Source organism: Astatotilapia calliptera, chromosome 9, assembly GCF_964374335.1.
Source record: "Astatotilapia calliptera chromosome 9, fAstCal68.1, whole genome shotgun sequence".
Lineage (NCBI taxonomy): Eukaryota > Metazoa > Chordata > Actinopteri > Cichliformes > Cichlidae > Astatotilapia > Astatotilapia calliptera.
Window position 1 is genome coordinate 31,832,686 of NC_137430.1, and position 19,617 is coordinate 31,852,302.

The 19,617-nt window shown below is 38.4% G+C and overlaps 2 protein-coding genes and 1 pseudogene across 2 annotated transcripts; 1 reads left to right on the forward strand and 2 right to left on the reverse strand.

Annotated features, from left to right (window-relative positions):
• Positions 1-392: 392 nt before the first annotated feature.
• LOC113029663 (GTPase IMAP family member 7-like) lies at positions 393-1,381 on the reverse strand (annotated as a pseudogene).
• Positions 1,382-13,319: 11,938 nt separating this feature from the next.
• Positions 13,320-14,775, reverse strand: LOC113029658 (GTPase IMAP family member 7-like). The gene is made up of 2 exons (XM_026180643.2): positions 14,723-14,775; positions 13,320-14,593 (listed from the first exon to the last, which is right to left on the reverse strand). Exons 1-2 carry the CDS (start codon positions 14,739-14,741, stop codon positions 13,896-13,898), a joined length of 717 nt encoding a protein of 238 aa, XP_026036428.2. The 5' UTR covers positions 14,742-14,775; the 3' UTR covers positions 13,320-13,895.
• Positions 14,769-16,582, forward strand: LOC113029660 (GTPase IMAP family member 7-like). Its single transcript, XM_080306239.1, has 4 exons — positions 14,769-14,930; positions 15,201-15,288; positions 15,508-15,563; positions 15,754-16,582. The coding sequence occupies exons 2-4, from the start codon at positions 15,224-15,226 to the stop codon at positions 16,329-16,331; spliced, it is 699 nt and encodes a 232-aa protein (XP_080162365.1). The 5' UTR covers positions 14,769-14,930; positions 15,201-15,223; the 3' UTR covers positions 16,332-16,582.
• The last annotated feature ends 3,035 nt before the right edge of the window (positions 16,583-19,617 follow it).

The following is a 19,617-nucleotide window of genomic DNA, read 5'->3' on the forward strand; positions in this document are numbered from 1 at the left end:
TGAGGCAAAAGTGTACTTCCAAAACTCAGCTTTATTGCTGGATGGCAAAAACGTAACAAACCCAAAAGTACAAAAATAAATTTACACAGCAAGATGAGAGTAGATTGTGACACGGACACAAAGAAACACAGGGCTTAAATACACAGAGGGAACAATCAGGGAATGGGTAACAGGAGGGAAACACAGCTGGGGCAAATCAGGCCTAACGAGACAAGGGGAAGCAAAACCAGATACATTAACATCAGACAAGGACCTTCAAAATAAAACAGGAAATATGACACAGACTGAACTAAAGACACAGACTCACATGCAGGCACTGCAACAGAGGGAACAGAGATGTGGGACCAGGGCAGACAGACACTGACTGGACACGGGGATATAGCAGACCAGGGAGACAGCAACTAAGGATTACACAGAGACAAACCATAAGACATAACTCTGACACCTGAGGTTATATTGCCTGTTATTCTAACAGCCCGATCACAGTGTCAATCAGCTTTTCCACTTCCTGTGAACTTGACCTGCTGTTCTCAAAGAGAACACACCTGTTTCCACACTTTTCAACTATTTCCCTCAGACCAGGTTGGCAGGAATGCAGGAAATCCTTCAAGCTCCTGCCTGCTGCAGGTCGTCTCCCCATGTGAACAGAACGATCGTTTTTTCTTTAACTTCTCTCCCAAAAGCTTTTTCTAACTTTTCCATGATGTCTCTCTCACCATCTGTAAATCTGCTCACATGCATCACGAGTACATAAACACAGGGTTCTGACTCACAGAGCTGTTTACACTTTTTTACATGTTTGTCCCGAACTGATGCTTCAATGTCATCATCAAAGATGTCAGGGCTATCAATCACACGTACACGTAAGTCATTCATCTCAGTTTCTGCCACCTGTGGTGACCGGCTTTGAACTGGGTTTAGACATGAAGCTCTTCTCTCCGAGGATGGTGTTTCCACTGGCACTCTTTCCAGTTCCAGCCATTCCCAGTAGAACGAGGTTTACTGTGGTACCAGTGTGTTTCCTGTATTGATGTATGGCAATAATGATTTGGTAGTAATCAGTTGTTATGCTATACAATAAATAAATGTGAAGCTGCATTTAACCACAGTAACTTGGCTAGCATCAGTAGACCTTTCTTGCAATATTTTGCTTTCTGTAAGTTCAAACACATCAGCAAAGCACTGGTCTTACTTTTTAAACACTACTTGGGGTCAGTGAAGGAATCTTTGCCATGACTGCCACCTGAATTAAAGGTCATATAAAACTTACTACTTCAGTTAAACAATCCACCTTCACTGAACACTTCACCTTTTAATATATTAGTAAGATACTGATACTGTGTAAGATGGGGTTTACCTGTCTTTGGCATGTTTGACATAGTTTGTAATCCATGGCTGCTGCTAGAATTGAGTAAACAAGTCAGACTTTTCTTATAAAATACATTTCCAAAATATTCCAGAGTAACATTATAAACTGTTAAAAAGAATGTGCTTTAAATCTGGTTTCCATGAAGTTAACTCTGACAATCAGTCAGTCTCTACTTTCAGTTTAACCTGTTATCTGTTGACTCAGGTCGTCTGTGTTTAGCCAGTTTGTCCAGTTCACTGAAAAGCTGCTGGATGGTGCAGGACTTGAAACAGTAATCTGAGGGTTCATGTGTCAGTGGCAGCACGACTGTGAACTCTTCTCTTGGTTTTCCAGTTTTCTTGCTCAAATCTTCTATTTGCTTTCCCACATTTTCTGGTGAAAATCCATTCTTACAAAATAGTTCCTGTATGTCATCACAGAATATGTCAAAGTCAGGTGTACATGTGATCTCATATGTTATATTGGTTCTCATATTGGTTTCTCTCTCTTGCTCACTCCTTCTCCTGTCACACTGCCTGGGCGAACCTCATGTTGAGCTCCCGCCTTTGCCTTGAAGTAACATTCGTTTCTGTGTATAGATTCCCTGGACCAGTTTTATATCCTGATCCCTGGACCCCTGAGCGTGTGTATTCACTCTAAAAAATAATTCAGAGGCTTAGTAAATATCACTATAAATATAAGTTAGATGAGCGTGATAAAAATCTATGAATGTCCTTTTAGTAATTATTTGAGTGTGAGAAGTTGAAATAAATGTCTAAAATGTTAACGTATGTGTTTTTGTTAAATTAAGGTATGTATTTACATTTATCTCAGACAGAAAATTCAGTATGTGGTTCACAGAATACCTTCTTTGCGTGTACTTAATATTTTTGTTTAAGATTGAATCAAAATATTTGAGAAATATGTATCTATACTCATCAGTATCTTGTACTAAAATCATTAATTATTCAAATCAATATTATTTATTGTACCATGAGCCTTTTTCATTCTTTTGTTCATTTTGTTTTTTAAATACTCTGAGCTTTTGTGTTTGCTCTCCTGGTTTGCCATTTATCCTTCAATGTTAGGGGGCGATTGTGGCTCAAGAGTTGGCAGTTCGTCTTGTAATCAGAAGGTTGCCGGTTCCAGCCCCAGCACCGACAGTCTCGGTGGCCTACTGGTGATGGTCATATTACGTAAATGGAAAATGATTTTGGATTAACAGACCATCTATATTTCAGTTACAATGACCAAGCATGTCAGTGTTATTTACTCAGTTTTTTCATGTTGGTGTAACAACTACTATTATTCATTTCAACTTTATATGTTTAAGCTTTAGTTATTCAATTGATCAAGTATATTGAACAGATTTGACTGGTTTCCAATCTACTCAATATTTTTAGGTGTAAAAATCAGTTTTAGTTTTTAGAGTGTTGGCTGTTTGGCTTGGATGTGTGTGCGAGGAAGGAATTCGCTGTGAGGAGCGAGTGGAGCTGGTCCCCTGGAATCCTGGAAGTCATTAACATATGCTTCCAAAAGGAGTTTCAGAAATGTTTTTTATACTGAATAATTCCTGAACATTTATGTAGGTTCACTGTAAAACTGTTCAAAAGTTTTACTCCACAAATAAGATAAAATGTTTAACTATTGTTTGTGCATTAACAGTCTTCAGCTTTAACTTTCCCTCTCTATCAAAAACATCCCCTGTACATGTCCTGGTAACATATTATATCTGGCTTTATATATAATTCATGTAGTTTTATATTATAAGAGGTCCATCAACTTCAAGATGGTTTACTTCCAAAGAAAATGTTTGTGTGGTCTCTAAATGAAACTGGATTAATGCTCCTGATTGTTTTTTTTTCTGAAGTGTACTTAATGGTTGAAGCGAAGTTTTCTATGTATTACCACACAGTACTCAATAATAAAAGTGAACACTAAAGTACAAGGAGTGATTTATAATGTAAAAGATGTTTTGCTTTACTTGACTTGTACTAAGAGGACTTAAAATGAGATTCTTCCTGAATTTTTCTAACAGCACAGCAGCTGCTGTTAGCCCTAACCCCTGTATCTGCTCCCAAACCAACAAAAACAGAAGCCAAAAATCGCCAAAAAATCTTTAAATATAAAAAAAAAAAAAAATCAAAAGGAAAGAACAATATAGTGTAGCTCCAAAAAGTTGATTCTGTTCATCTGGACGTAGTGTTTTCGGTGGGAGAAATGTTTCATCACTCATCTAAGTGACTTCTTCAGTCTCAGCCGATTGCTTGTTTCCGCAGCCTTATAAACTGTGATTCTATTGGCTCAAATGATTAAAAAGAGGTGTCAATCATGCAAATTGTAGCCAAAGTTACAGCCCCTCAGAGTTTAAAGCTCCAGAGGTCATTTAAAGGCTCCGTGCGCAGGGCAGAAAGGGCCAGCTGTGGCTAATTCTTATATTCAAAAAACAAGCTTTTTTAGACATGTTAATGAAGTTAAATAATTTCTGCTGTTTAACACCTAAAAAAATGCAACTCATATATGATGCCCAGTGTGCTGAAATTGTACATGGCTGGACAATGCCTGAATATTTATTTATTAAATGTGCTGTAATTTGACTGTTTGACTTTAGAAACATAAATCTTTGCACAGATGATGTTTATGTGTTGATTACAGAATTTTTGATTAAAAGGTGAACTAAAGCATGTTTTTAAAAGGGTTATATGCTAAATAAATAAATATATTAGGCGATGAAAAAAATCTACTTAGTTTTTCTGTGTTCTAGACTCAGTAACTTTGACACAGTAACATCTGCTGAAATCTTTACACCACTGATGAAATCTCAAGTGTTATCTTTATTTTGATTTCAGGATTGTTTACACAGAGTTTGTAATTGCAGAGAAACACTCCATTCATTTTGAGCATGTAATTTTCAAGCAGGAAGCTCAGAAAGCCATTTGGGGCTTAGCTGGATGAACTAGTTTTTCAGGATGTTTCTAATATTAGAGATATTGTTCAAATGGAGCATTAACTCATATGTGAACTGAAGAACATATTGTGGTCAATAATGACTCAAAGATTCTTCACAGTGTTGCTGGGTGTGAATGCCAGCTGTTTGACAGGCAGAGGTGGACTGAAGAAACAAGAGAGGTGAACTAAAGGCGGTTTTATTTAACTTCTGATTGGAGTTACAAAAATAACTCCAATCAGAAGACAAGGAAAACCAAATCTATGAATCTTCAGGGAAAACACACTGTTTAGGTTTATTTCTATGTCAGAGAAAATACTTTTAGACTATAATAACATCAGAATATCACACTTCTTAACCTGGGGCATGACAGCACGGCCTCCCATCAGAAGAAACTGTTGACTTAAAGAATAAAAGAAAAATGTCAGCTAAAATTTAATTTCATCAAGTTCATTCATGTATGTATCACCTTTAAACCTAAAGTGCTTTCACATCATAATTCTGCAAAAGCTGCCAAAGAGGAAAGTTGGAAGTCATTTCATAACAACCATATTAGTGAGTTAAATCTGTGTCTTATTAGGTGGAGGAGCACAATGAGTTTTTAGCACCAATTCCTTACTTTGAGTTGTATTTCTGTCCACATGGAGGTGGGTAAAAACACATAAACACAACAATGAAGAACAAACATAACAAACATTAAGAGAAAACTGTCTTAGAAACACAGAAAAGTGAAACAAAGGACAGCGTGAACATCAACTGAACAGAACTTTTTGCTTTTCTCCATCAAAGCATTTCATTGACAAAAGTGTTTCTTTACAGACCGTCCTGAATATTTGCAGTTCATTGTTAGCTTCTCAACACAAGAGTGAATGAAAACATTTTGAGTGTAACCCACAGGTCTTACAGGTATTTTCACAACACTATCCAACCTTTTGTGATATTTCTTTCAGTCTCATGGCAACATGAGATGAGATGTTGGTGATAGGAGACCAGGGTTGGGTCAGCTGTAGAAAGATAAGAGCCGACCTGACTGAGATCAAATGCACACATTGAGTTTGTTGTTTGACTCTCACGAGATAACGTCTTCTGTCCAAACATTAGAATCATCACATCACTGTCCAACTTTCTGTTATATTTGTTTCAGTCTCATGCCAGCATGTTTGTTTCTCTCTAAGAAGACTCACGAGATAATCTTCTCATATGGTGATAGGAGAGCAGGGTTGGGTCAACTGTTAAAATAGCAGAGCCGATCTGAATAAGTTGTTTAGTGACAGGCTTATTATGTCCAACAAAAACAAAGAAATGCTTTTCTAATGAAAAGTGAAAGCTGTTGTCCCAGGTTACTCCTGTCACAGCCTGGCTGAGGCAGACTGTATGTGTTGTGAAAAAGGACTCGAATGCAGACCAAAAACAGAATGTGAAACGTGACGTGGATTAACAGAAAACGAGCAGTTTATTAAGGCTGGCAAAATAAATACAAACAAAGGGCAAGGGTGAAGCTAAACAATAACCTAAACTGGGTGAACCAAACCTTAAACATGGCGAACTGACACAGATACCTGAAGACACGACGTGGAGCAGACAACCTGACAAGGAATGACTGAAAACACACGGACTAAATACACACAGCAGGATAATGAGGGAAGTGGGAACACATGAGCTGACACACATGAACATAACGACATCACAAGGGGAGTGTAAAACTAAACACAGGAACACAGGACCTCTTCAAAGTCAAACAGGAAACACATTGACTGAACTCAAGACATGTAAACTTAACAGACTGGGAAGACGAAACATAGGGTCCTGAAACATGGGACAGAAAGGCACAGTAAACACAGCAGGGAACACAGGGAAGCCATCTCACAAAACATAAGAACTAAACCCTTGACAACCATAACTGAAACCTGGGGAAATGACAATAATTAAAACAGTGCAACCAAGGACTTAGAACATAAACCATAATCTAAAAATACATGAACTCGAGATAACGTCTTCTGTCCAAACATTAAAATGATTTTCTAATGAAAAGTGAAAGCTGTGCCCCCCACATTACTTCCTGTGGGACAGCTATGTTAAGCTCAAAAGACCTAAATTGTCCCTTGCAAACTGTGTTTTGAGTATTCAGATGCAGAGTGTAATAACAGTAATTTAGATTTTTTTTTAAAAACAGCAAAGATTCTTGTAGATATGTTTTGAAGGAAGTTTTGAACTGAATTGAATTTGTTGCTTTCAAATATAACAGAAAAAACATGACTTTGATCATATGCGGTTCAAAAAAGGTGAGATATTGTCACCTGTTCTGCTTTAATTTATACATGAATGATCTTTCTAAGTCATTAAACAAGTAGATTACCGGCTATATGATGGATGAGTTAATAATTTGATGCAAGCTGAGATTTTAGTTATTCAGTCCCGTTATAGTGCTGGCTCACAGCAGCTGTTCAGGGTCTCAAGCTACAGTTTGCAATAAGATATTAAATTAAACTCTGAAAATAGTGTGACTGCTTTAGCTGAGGATGACTAGAACTTGTTTTTCTTTATTTTATTTGGTGTTAATTATTGATTGTGTTAATTCATAACTGCAAGTGTTATTGTCCTTGTGCTTCGATTAATTTTACTTTTATATTCGAATACTTATAATATCTATTAAATTCTAATTATTTAGAATTTAAAAACAACTGTCTTGAACAACTTATTGCGTATTTGGATTAAAATAATAAATAATTGTTATAAATGTGTTATTATTTTGGAAACATCACATTAAAATGAAGTCCCTTCATTGACTGAGAGATTCTCCTCACAGGAGTGGGTGAGATTTAAAGATCAGACCAGTGGTGGTCATGTCATCCACGAACTTCAGAGGTTTCATAGATGGTTCCCCTAAGGTTCTCATGGCTGTGTGCAGGCAGGCAGGGAAAAGGACCCAATATGCAAACTCGTGGAGACAGAACTTTAACTCAAAGTCCACTGCTTTGCACGCATAAATCAAAAATCAAAACTAGGAGGGCTGGAAACTGAACTGGAAACAAAATGAGAGTACACTTAACAGAAGAAAACAAAGACAATAGGGACTGCGACAGGGGTAGTCTGATTAAAGTACTAAATAATTAAATATTAGTTATAGTTTTGTTATCTTTCAAAATAGGGGAAACATCTAACTGATATGTTAGTAAAGTCCCTTCACTGAATCAGAGATTCTGCTCACAAGAAAAGGTGAAACATATTCTAAGTAAAAAAAAAAACAAAAAAAACTTCCACAGCCAACTCTGAAGTGAAACAGTGGCAGCAACACATGCGCATCAGCTGAAATCAAACAATTAGTTTTGCTGATTAAAACATTCACACAGAACTTTGTGCTTTTCTCCATCACAACATTGGTTTGACCGAACATTTGACTGACAGAAATATTTCTTGACAGCAGCCCTTCCTCAGTAATTGTGGTTCATTGTTAGCTCATTAACACGAGTGAATGAAAACATTTTGGGTGTAACCCACAGGTCTTACAGGTATTTTCACAACACTATCCAACCTTTTGTGATATTTCTTTCAGTCTCATGGCAACATGAGACGAGATGTTGGTGATAGGAGACCAGGGTTGGGTCAGCTGATAAGAGCCGACCTGACTGAGATCAAATGCACACATTGAGTTGGTTGTTTGACTCTCACGAGATAACGTCTAGTGTCCAAACATTAGAATGATCACATCACTGTCCAACTTTCTGTTATATTTGTTTCAGTCTCATGCCAGCATGTTTGTTTCTCTCTAAGAAGACTCACGAGATAATCTTCTCATATGGTGATAGGAGAGCAGGGTTGGGTCAACTGTTAAAATAGCAGAGCCGATCTGAATAAGTTGTTTAGGGAAATGACAATAATTAAAACAGTACAACCAAGGACTTAGAACATAAACCATAATCTAAACTTACAAGAACTCAAAATGCTGGGTCTCAAAGACCCAGAACCGTGACAACTTCCTTTATAGTCACCTGACCATAGTAGAGTTTTTCTGGATGTCTACAACTTTAACTCACATCATCTGAACCAAATGCAGAGTAAACCAAATCATGAAACAATAATTCCTATGAAATGCACAATACATATAGAAACATTAAGTAGCAGATTGTTGTTGCAATACGGCCATACAAATAATATTAAGTTGAGTTAAACTTGAGAAAAATATGGTTGCTTTGTGGCTTCCTGTTCTGTCATCATCTGAATTTTGAACAACATGACAAAAACACATAAGAGATCAAATGTTTTCATTTGAGCAATCCAATTGCCTCAACATTATTTAGAAAAATATAACATATATAACGAAAAGAACATATTGTGAAGTTTTCTGTCTTTTTTTTTGAGAAAAGAAAAACAGGTGTTATATAAGATAACTCATAAACTCCTTGTCATGCTTATATTATCGAAGTAATGTACACATCATGTTAAAATGGTGAGCTTAATAGTTAAGATACGGTCCCCCATACAGTCCTTACACACTTTGTCATAGTTGTAAGAAGACTGGAAAAAAGGTGTAATAATAAATAAAACCATAAATGATAATTGAGTCATTTTATTTTTTCTAAATTCAAAAATTACTTTCTGTCCACCGTGTGTGACTAACAGTCTCACTACCAGCTGGCTGTTGTTGTAATTTGGTGATGTATAGATAAAAGTGAATTGAAACTTCTGCTGTACAGTTTACTAAGCGACGCTGTCATGGGCAGTGTGCAACCACACAAAAGAACAACTTACATTTCACCATAACCAATACTGGAGAAAGGACAGTTTGGAATTCTAACTGACATTACAACTGGTGCACATTGCTCTAAAATCAGTGCTGTGAGATTGACTTTAAGATCACAACCTGATTTAAAAATTGTATCTAACATTCTTCCCCCTTGAAATAGCTCTAAGGTATTAAGAGAATATGGCAAATGAGATCACAAGATGGACAAAAATGTACTTTAAAAAGAAATCTTCTTGTTTCACTGGAACAGTAAAGTACCGTAGCAAAGAATAAGCGCACCTATGTAAGATGCAAGTGAGTTTACATTATTATCGAACTTTGATTTTGCCATTATTTATCCTTTCTAGTCTTTTGGTTTCTTAGAATTCTGTCTTCTGGTTTCGGTCTCTTTGTTCCATGGTTAGTCCATCTCCACTGTCAGCTCTATCCCCTTGTCAAGTCCACGTCTCTGTGTTATGTTTCCTGTTTTACTTTGAAATTCCCTTGTTCCCTTGCTTCCCTTGTCTTGTTAGCCCTTGTTCCACATGTGTTTCCCCCCTGTCTCCTATTCCCTGATTGCTCCCTCTGTGTATTTAAGCCCTGTGTTTTCCTTTGTCTGTGCTGTGATCTACCCTCATGTTTGCTCTCATCCCACACTGTGTGTTCCGTTTGCCAGCCTGCCTGTTTAGTTTATTGATATTTTCACTTAGTTATTTTATGTTCAGCAATAAAGATCTTTTGAGTTCACGTTTTGCCTCCGAGTGTCTGCACTTTGGTTCCTGCCTGCACATAACACATAACAGAAGGTCACGACCAGAAGATGGACCCCGCAGACTGCTCCGCTTTGGAGTTTGAGGCTGAGATGGAGAGGTTGGTTAAATTGCTGGATGGCATCCCCCAGTCTGATAGCTTGCAGGTTATGTCTGAGGAACTGAGAGCGTTGGAAGCAATAGTGAAAATCAACCCCCAGATTCAGCAATTTGCCACAAACACCATTCTTGTCAGGACCATAGCTGCGTGGGGGGGAGCACGTCAGGGCAATTTTACTTGGTCTCTCTCCACGCCGATGCAACAGAAGCAGCTTAATCAGCGGTCGCTACAACAGGACAGAGTTTCTGCGCCGGTGTCTCAGAATTCCTCTCCCTCCACACACCCGCTGGGACCTCGTTCACCTGCCCATTCGCCGGCCTCCTTCCTGACGGCTATGTGATCAGAGGATGTGAAGCAGGTCTCCATTTCTCCACCATTTCCAATTCCTTCATCCAGGAGGAAACAGCACCCTCGCCGCCGCCACTCCTCTTCACAGCCCGTTCCCAAGATTACAGAGCAGCACACAGTGGTGAATCACGAGAGCACTTTTCCTGTTCAAATGCTGAGACTGTTGCTCATGCTGTCCAGTCAGCTAACTCCGGGAGAGAATATTATGTTTTGGCACCTCCTGAGTTTGCTGGACTGCTGAGTTTAGTAAGCTGCCCCCAAAGACTCATGAGACTTTGTGCACAGAGACTGTTAAGGTTTCTGTGGAGTCTCAATCCCAGACTGTTATCATTTCTGAGCCTATTATTTCCAGCTCTCCAGATTTTAAAGACTGTTTTTCACCTGCTCAGTCATCGAACATTGACGACTGAGCAGCACCATCGAACCTGTTCATTGACCTCAAAGTTTGATCTCAAAAAAGCATTGACCCACTTTAGCGTCTGGCCCTGGAGCAACTGAACAAAATGGCTATTTTGGAGCCATCTGTTTTATACGTCCAGGGTTGTTGTTGAAAAACTAGTGAGCACTGAGTGACAAAACCTGTACTTTTCTCTAACTCATCAGGAGTTGGCACAGTCCTCTCTCAGTGCAGGATGGTCAGGGTTCTGCTGGTAGCTGTTGAGGTGAAATGTTGGCATTAGATGGAGTTAGAGATTGCTTGAGCATATCTGCAATTTTTAGAACCATGGAGTCCTGTTTGCCAGAGAAGAGGCAGAATAATTGTTCATGCCTGCTGAGCTGCGCCTCCTAGGTGGAGAGGCGTACAGGGTCAGAGCCTGAGTCCTTGATGTGTGGCTGGGTTGTTCTGTCACATCCAATGCAAGCTAGCAAGATTCGGAAGCGGGACTTTTCCAAAAGTTCAACAGGTTTATTTAAATTTCCTAACACCAAACACAAGACTTAGGGGAATGTACACCTAACAGGAGGGGGCCTGATTAGGAAACAAACGGGGAGGTCCACACATCCACATCACAAAATAAACCTGTGGACACACTTTCACCAAACACCTAGGATGGAACACCGGAGAACACCATCACACAGGGAAACATGGTAAGCAGTAAATACCCGAGGGGCTGGGGCTTAACTAACGTGGTAGGTCGACGATCCAGTGAGGAGTGACTGCCAAGAAGTGGTAGCGATCACTCAAGGGAGTGATTTGTAGGGAGCTGGAATTAGCCCTGCCTATGAAGTAGACATCAAAACAACCAAAGAATGACAGAGCGAGGGAGAGAGGCGCTGACAGCACACAGGGAGGACTAGGGATGGGTACCGGTGTCCGGTGCCATGATGGCACCGGTTCTGACATAAACGGTAGTAACCAGACCAAAAAGCAGCGCACATTTCGGTGCTTTATTTCGGTGCTTTTTTTCCCTGAGCTGTGATACACTTCTAGCCAATCATTTTACGTTTCCGAGGATAGTAGGCGGGTCCAGGTACGTACGTTTTTTTAGAGCAGAGCTACAGATTAAAAATGCCCAAGGCGAAGCGGTCAAAAGTCTGGCTGTACTTCACAGCAAAATATGCAAACTCAGCAGCCTGCAACAAGTGCTTTAAGCTGATACTGTGATACTGTCAAAGGAGGTAACACCTCAAATCTGATGAAACACCTGGTGATGCATAGCGTTTTTTTTAAAAGCCGAGAAATGCGCCGTATTTGATAGCTTGCTGCGAGACTTCACACCGAGCACATCTACTGCGGGTGGGTTGCCTGTTATCAGACCCGGAGTTAGCAACATCCCCCAAAAACACGAAGAGGAGAGTCCTGGCCCCTAGCCCTGCCAGTGTAGCAGAAATGATGATGCAGCAGCAGCCGTTCTTCTCTGCGTGAGTAGCTTAATGTTGTTCGTGTGTAATTTACGTTGAGTAGACTCACCACGCTATTACATTAATGCATGTAAGGTGAACTAGCAAACATCATCATAGCTACATGCGGCTGTCTTCTTGTTTGATGGCAGATACTCCCTTCACCCTGGCCAAAAAGGCTAAAATGACCAAAGAAAAAGTGGAAAACAGCTAAACATGAGAGGTTTAGGACAAAGTTTGTGTTTTTTCCATTGATTAAGCACTGCTTCCAGCCAAGAGTGATACCATATATGCCCCATAGCTGCAGAAAAGGCTAACATTGTTATCTTTTTACAAAAACCAGCTGAATATGAGAGGTTTTTGGACCAATTTTGTGTTCTCCATTCTTTAAGCACCGGTTTGAGCACCGTTTGAGCACCGGCACCGTTTCAAAAGTACCGATTTGGCACCGGTATCGGATAAAACCTAAACGATACCCATCCCTAGGGAGGACTGGGGAACCCTCACACTTTGACCCTGTGCAGATTAGAAATAATCCTAAATAAATGTAACCTTGTGCATCCAACTCTTAAACTCTTAAAAGAACAAAGGAATGTCTTCGCAGAGCCAGGATTCTCAGAGGGAACACCTCTGCTGTCATGACCGGAAGTTGTATAGTGATGTTGAAATACCGGTAATACCTGTTTCCATAGAGAATATTTTAACCTGCTTGTGCTGATAACCAGAAATATTAAAGATGGTTGAACGTATTAAAGGTATTAAAACTGTTGTTGTTCAGCTGATGCATCTGTCTTTCTGCAAAACATGGTTCAGTATTTAAGTGTTTGAGTCTGCTGTTTCACAACAGAAGTGTTTAAATATTATTTACATGTTCTTTTAATATGAACATGTTTTCCCACTCTTGTAAGGACAGACGTGGAAATCTGAAGTCAAACCTGAAGTAATAAAGCAAACCAACTAAATAGTCAAAATAATTTAAAGGAAATTAACTAAATATGTCAGTAGAACAGTAAAAGAAAAAGGTAATATATATAATTGTAAGTCACTATGATTAATATCAAACCAGTTAAATCATAATAAGTGAGAACCAATAATCTTTATAGATGGATACCTAGAAACCTGTTGATACATGTCATCTAATTTTCTCTCATTCAAACAGGCAAAAATAGTAATGAATGAAGTGCTTGAACGTTTGGTTCTGACATTGTCATCTTAGAATCACAAATAACTGGTGAACGTGGTGTGATTATTAGTTTTTATTAGGCTAGAAGCTTTACACGAATAATTGTCAAACAATAATGAGCATAAAGGGAAATTTTCACAATATGTTTTAATACAAACAGCCAGAGCAGAACAGACCCAACATAAAAACTCCTTATAAACCGAAGTCATCATTCTTTAAAGGACAAAACTATCCACAGTTCCCAGTTATATAAAATATGTACTTGACTAAATTTAACCGTTGTCCCCTAAATTGTTCAATAGATTAAATTAGTGTACAATTAAACTCACACATAACCACCATAATTTCATTCACATATACAAATCAGAATAGATGCAAGAGAGAAAATAAATGCTTTGATAGACAGCTTACATGATCATTATTTCACTTATAAATACTTTCTTCTTTAACATCAAAAGATAAACTCACATAATCAATAATATTTTATTGTGTTATTTCTTTATGGGAAATCAACGTATATTGATCCTACACAGCTATCTATACTCTGTGTGTGATCATGAACAAACTGTATATTTCATGTAGGTATAAAAGCTGTCCTATTCAGAATAGAATAATTACAATTAACCACAACACTTTAATCTTTCCCCAGAATGATGCGAAAGAGTTTGATACGTTTACACAACGACTCAGTGAACCTATACTGCTGCAGTGTTACTCCCTTTTTGCGTGCTTCCTCCACCTCTTTAAACATGGCATCTGTGTAGTGCGTGTTTCTATTTACTTCCATCATTTTGTCGATCTTCTTGATGAGCTCCACCACCTGCCTTCTGTCGCTGCTGGTGTTGTCAAAGACGTGGTACCTGTTTCCACAGCTTTGGATGATGCGTTTAAGCCCTGGCTCAGCGTCACGTACATACTGCTCTATGGTTATGCCTCCAAGATCACCACCTCGGGTGAAGAGCACAATCATGTACTTGTTTGCCTCGGGGCCAAACAGCTCCTGCAGGGCTTCCACTGAGTTTTTTTCTTCTCTTGTGAATCGGCCGATTTGGATGACCAACAGGAACACGTGAGGACCGGGAGAGGAGATTTCAACACATTTCACAATTTCTCTTTTGATGAACTCATCTGATTTTGAAGTGTCCAGGATCCCTGGTGTGTCTACAACACTAACTATTCTTTTCCCCCACTGTGTCCAAGCTTTTTGACAGAACTCAGTCACTGATGCAGATAAAGGACAAGATCTGAAATGCTCACATCCCAGGATGGTGTTCCCAACAGCACTCTTGCCCACACCAGTTTTTCCAATCATCACAATCCTCAAATCAGGACCTGAAACACAATTGACTAATTTGATTTAACCCATGTACACAAGAGTTTTACAAGAACCAAAGTGAAACTGAGAAGTTTTCACACTTTAGGAAAATAATTTAAAAAACAATGATTAATAATAAGTCTTACCTGCTGGAATTAAAGCCATTTTTTTTCACTGTTGTCACTGCACAGGTGCGAGATGAATGCTAAAACTGCTCTGCCACAACTTGCTTTTTATAGCTCAACAGATGACACGCCTCCTGCAGTATTATACAGTCAGAGAACAGCAGTCTGCAGGCTTTAGACAGTGTCACACAGAGTTTTGCTTCAACAGACTGAACAACTTCCACTTAATGTAAGTTGTGCTTGTACATGTATTTGCTTTGTAGCAATAAAAAAAATCTAAGTAATGAGAAAAAAGGGCTCTGATTTCTTAAAGAGTATCAGAGAAAGGCTATTTTTACATCTGTCATGATAAATTTCTTAATAGACATTTGTTAACTTTTATTTAAGATTTATGTGAATCATCTGAAAACAACTGAGATATACTAAGTTGTTAAATAAGGATACTTAAACAAAAAGGAAGAGTTCAGAGTTGTGCTGGCACTGACATTTGAACCCACAGGTTTTTCGTTCAAATCCTGCATCATGGGAAGCTTTTTCAGCATATTCAGAAGCAACGACACTAAAGACAGACAACCGGCGGCACTGAGGTAAAGCTAAAGTTGAGCACTTTTGATTTAGCTTTAGCATGTAAATCAAGTTGTGAACGTAATGTCTTTATATGGGTACATGTATACTATGAAATATTTTATAAATGTAGTTAATAGAAAAAACTCTGAAATGTTTGCAAACTATTATAGTAATAATTTTTAATGGAACAACAAGCAGCTTATTGATTAATTCGTATTTCTTCTATTACTAACTTGTAGTTGGGACCGTGGATTACAATGTATAACAAGACCGCACACTGACGAGGCAAAGACAGGTAAACCACAATCTCTTTTAAGTAATATATAAAGAACATACTAACGGGTTATTCAGTCAATCAGCATTTTTCTCATGATGGTTGAAGCAAAGAGCACTTAATGAAAAACACAGCAACAAAGATTCACTCATTTTAACCACATTCTTTTTTTCACTTTCACTTACATTATTATTGGTATACATTTATGCAGGACGACACACTGGCACCACAGTGAACCTTGTTCTTTTGGGAATGGCTGGGACTGGAAAGAGTGCCAGTGGGAACACCATCCTTGGACAGAAACACTTTGTTTCTAGACCCAGTTCAACGGCCGTCACCACAAATTGCCAGAATGTACAAACTGAGATCAGTGGTGTAGACGTAAATGTGATTGATACCCCAGATATGTTTGATGATGACATTGCTCCATCAGTTAGGGGCAAACATGTGAAAAGGTGCAAACAACTCTGTGAGTCAGGACCATGTGTGTATGTACTTGTGATGCATGTGAGCAGATTTACAGATGATGAGAGAGACATCATGGAAAAGTTAGAAAAAGCTTTTGGGAGGGAAGTTAGAGGACGAACAATCATCCTGTTCACCCGAGGAAACGACTTGCAGCAGGCGGGAATGGGCTTGGAGGATTTTCTTCATTCTTGCCAACCTGATCTGAAGAAAATGGTTGAAAAGTGTGGAAACAGGTGTGTTCTCTTTGAGAACAACAAATCAGGTCCTGATCAGGTTGAAAAACTAATGAAGGTGGTAAACACAATACAGAAGAACTTATAGCTATGAGTGCTCAGAAATTGTTTTTTTCTTTTACGTAAAGATAGACCATTGAGTGAGTGAGTATCATGAAGAGGTAGATGATGCAATACAGTTTTTTTTCTTTAATAGACTAGATAAGAATTAACAGACAGACGAGACAAGATAAATGATCTTTTATGGTTTATTATGAACTTCTGTTAAATGAGGTACTGAAAGCTTCTTAACCTTTGTAAACTGGAACAAACTACTTCAATAAACTAAGAAACAAAGTGTCTCATTGTTCTTTGGTCCAGGATTCAATCCAATTGAATTTTATTTGAGCCCGTTCTCATTCCGATGTATGCTCAACTCTTGTACCGTTATAAGTGTACCACAAAACCAACCAATCACAGACCTGGATGCAAAAACTCTGATTGGCTGTTACAGTTACAGTCTAATATACTGACGATTTGATAAGTCCCGAGGCCTTCCTCAGTAACGCAAAAGGTAACCTTCCGCGTTCCCGCTTTCAGTATGAGACATCGCGGGTTGTGGATGGAATCCAATAGATTGACGCTCCCGGTGGTAACACATGTTCCAGCCCTGTATTACAGCCCTAATCCTAACCTTAATCCCAATCAACCATAACCTTATGCCTAACCTTAACCGCCTTTTTAATCGTGTTAGTGTTTTCCAAAGCAATTACAGTAAAACAAAAGTACATGTGTACATTCAGTCCAAACAGTTCTCATGTCTGGATAGTCATGTTTGGAGAGTTGTAATAAAATTGAACAAATTTCTTGTAATGACAGCTGGTCCATCTAAAGTGTAATGGATGCATTCTCTCCTAACAGAAAGTGTCCCAACTATCTTTAAAGTCTTTTTGGGACACCACTCAGACAGCCAGATATTTAAGAAGAAGAGAAATGAGAACATTTAGCAAAACATGTCACTCCTGGTCTGATTGGGGAGGAACCAGAGAAAACTCCAACATTGTTTTGGCAAAGTTACACACCTATTCAATATTAATTTTTGTGACCTCAAATTCCCCACTCGGTGTGTCGCAGAGTGGGGAAAAACACCCCCTCCTACTGTCACCCAGCAATCCTGCTTTTCCAGCTTCTCAGCACAACCTCCCAGGGGACTACGCTACCTTTGATACACTGACTACAGGAACCTGGCTAGCTACGAGTTTTTCAAGGGTACAGTGCTGGGTCTCCAATTCAGTGATCCTGGCCTCCAGAGTTATAGAACAGGCAAATTCATTTATTAAAATAATACTATTATTTTAAGTGTCATTATTACTAAAGGAGACCGAAGAGCAATCATCATACAAAGTGAGCAAGAACTAGGCTTTCTGATCACAAGAGTAGCATTAGAAGTTATTACAAGCAGTCCCCTATAGTCAGACATTTTTTATCAGGTGTACAAGACGTTTATTGAGCATTCAAGACTATGGCATTATTTTTGTGCCTGTATTCTAAGCGCACGCCAAAAAATTTTGCAAGTGCAAATGTTGCATGTTGAGAAGAAAATTATTTTGAGCAAACAAAATTCATTGCTGCATGCAAGAAATGTATTTGAGTGTTTGCTATTATCCGTATACTGTCACAATACTGGGTAGTGTGACACAGTGTTTGAGTTTGAGTGTGTCGCTCTCGCTCTCAACACCTCTGCACTACGCTGGTGCGGTTATAAGTGTGCCACAAAACCAACCAATCGAAGACCTGGATGCAAAAACTCTGATTGGCTGTTACAGTCTTCAATCAGCTTGCTAGCTACTGCATTCCAGAAACATGGTCCAGAATATAGCTATATCTTCTTTGGCTTAGTATGTTTAATTTTTTTATTTTAAATATATAGTTTTTCAAGACCATTGTTGTTTTTTATATAGTTTAAACTAAACCACTCCGCTGGATTTAGCCACATTCTGGGCTGTTATAGTGTGTGTATATTTGCACTTGCAATTTTTTTTATATGCGCTCAGAATAGAGGCACAAAAATAACACTATAGAAGACAGGTGGTTACTGACTGCTGAAACTCATTCAAAGAGAGGAATATGAATAATACCAAACATGAAATACAGCATGTCATATTTCCAAAAAGCTAAACGTGTAAAAATCTAAATGTTCAATAGTTGAAGACACATAGCAACAAGAGTTATTGGTTCGCTGCAGCACATAAGGATAATCAGTGAAAAAAAAAGACAATAATTCATAATTTAATACTCCAAGACACACTGTTTGCCACCGGTGTCTCCCATATGTGTTGACTTTTTTTTATTTCATGTCTACCTGTTTTCTCTCCTTCTTTTCTCTTGATTTAGATATATTTATGTGCAGCTGTTGTTGGATGCATGTACTTAAGTGCACAAAACTAGGCATCATGTACTTTGATTATTGTTGATAGACTGATGATTGCAATCACCTGTGTTCACAATAAACTAGGTCATGGTGGTGCTTTCTCAGCAGTTACTCTCACATGTGTATCAGAAACATGGAGGGAAGCCACATGCTGAAATGTGTCAGCGTCCATTTGCTTTTCCAGGAAGAGTTAAAGTATTTTATATACACCTGTGAGTGCCGATGTTCTCGTTTATCCATTTTTGTGGTTTTGTTCAATTGAGAATTTTAAGATATGAATAAATATAAATATTAATAAATAATAACAAGGTTCGATAGTGGTTAGATCACTGGAAGAAAACTGAGACAGCTTTCACTTTTCATTACAGAAGAATTTTAATGTTTTTGTTAGACACAAGAGGCTACTAAAACAACCAACTTATTGTGTGCAATTGACCTCAGTCAGGTCTGCTCTGCTATTTTAACAGTTGACCCAGCCCTGCTCTTCTATCACCACATCATAAACTATCTCGTGAGAGTCGTCAGCTTCTTAGAGAGAAACAAACATGCCTGCATGAAATTCAAACAAATATAACAGAAAGTTTGACAGTGATGTGAAAATACCTGTAAGACCTGTGGGTTACACCCAAAATGTTTTCATTCACTCGTGTTAATGAGCTAACAATGAACCACAAGCACTGAGGAAGGGCTGCTGTCAAGAAATATTTCTGTCAGTCAACTGTTGTGATGGAGAAAAGCACAAAGTTATGTGTGAATAATTTTTTCTGTAAAACTAACTTTTTGATTTCACATGATGCTCATGTTGTTCTTTGTTCCAGAATCCACTGTTTGATTCAGAGTTGGTTGTGGAGGTTTTTTTTTTACTTTAAATATGTTTCACCAAATCTTGTGAGGATAATCTCTGATTTAAAAAAGAGACTTTAATAACATGTCAAAATCACCCTATTTTGAAAGATAACTAATA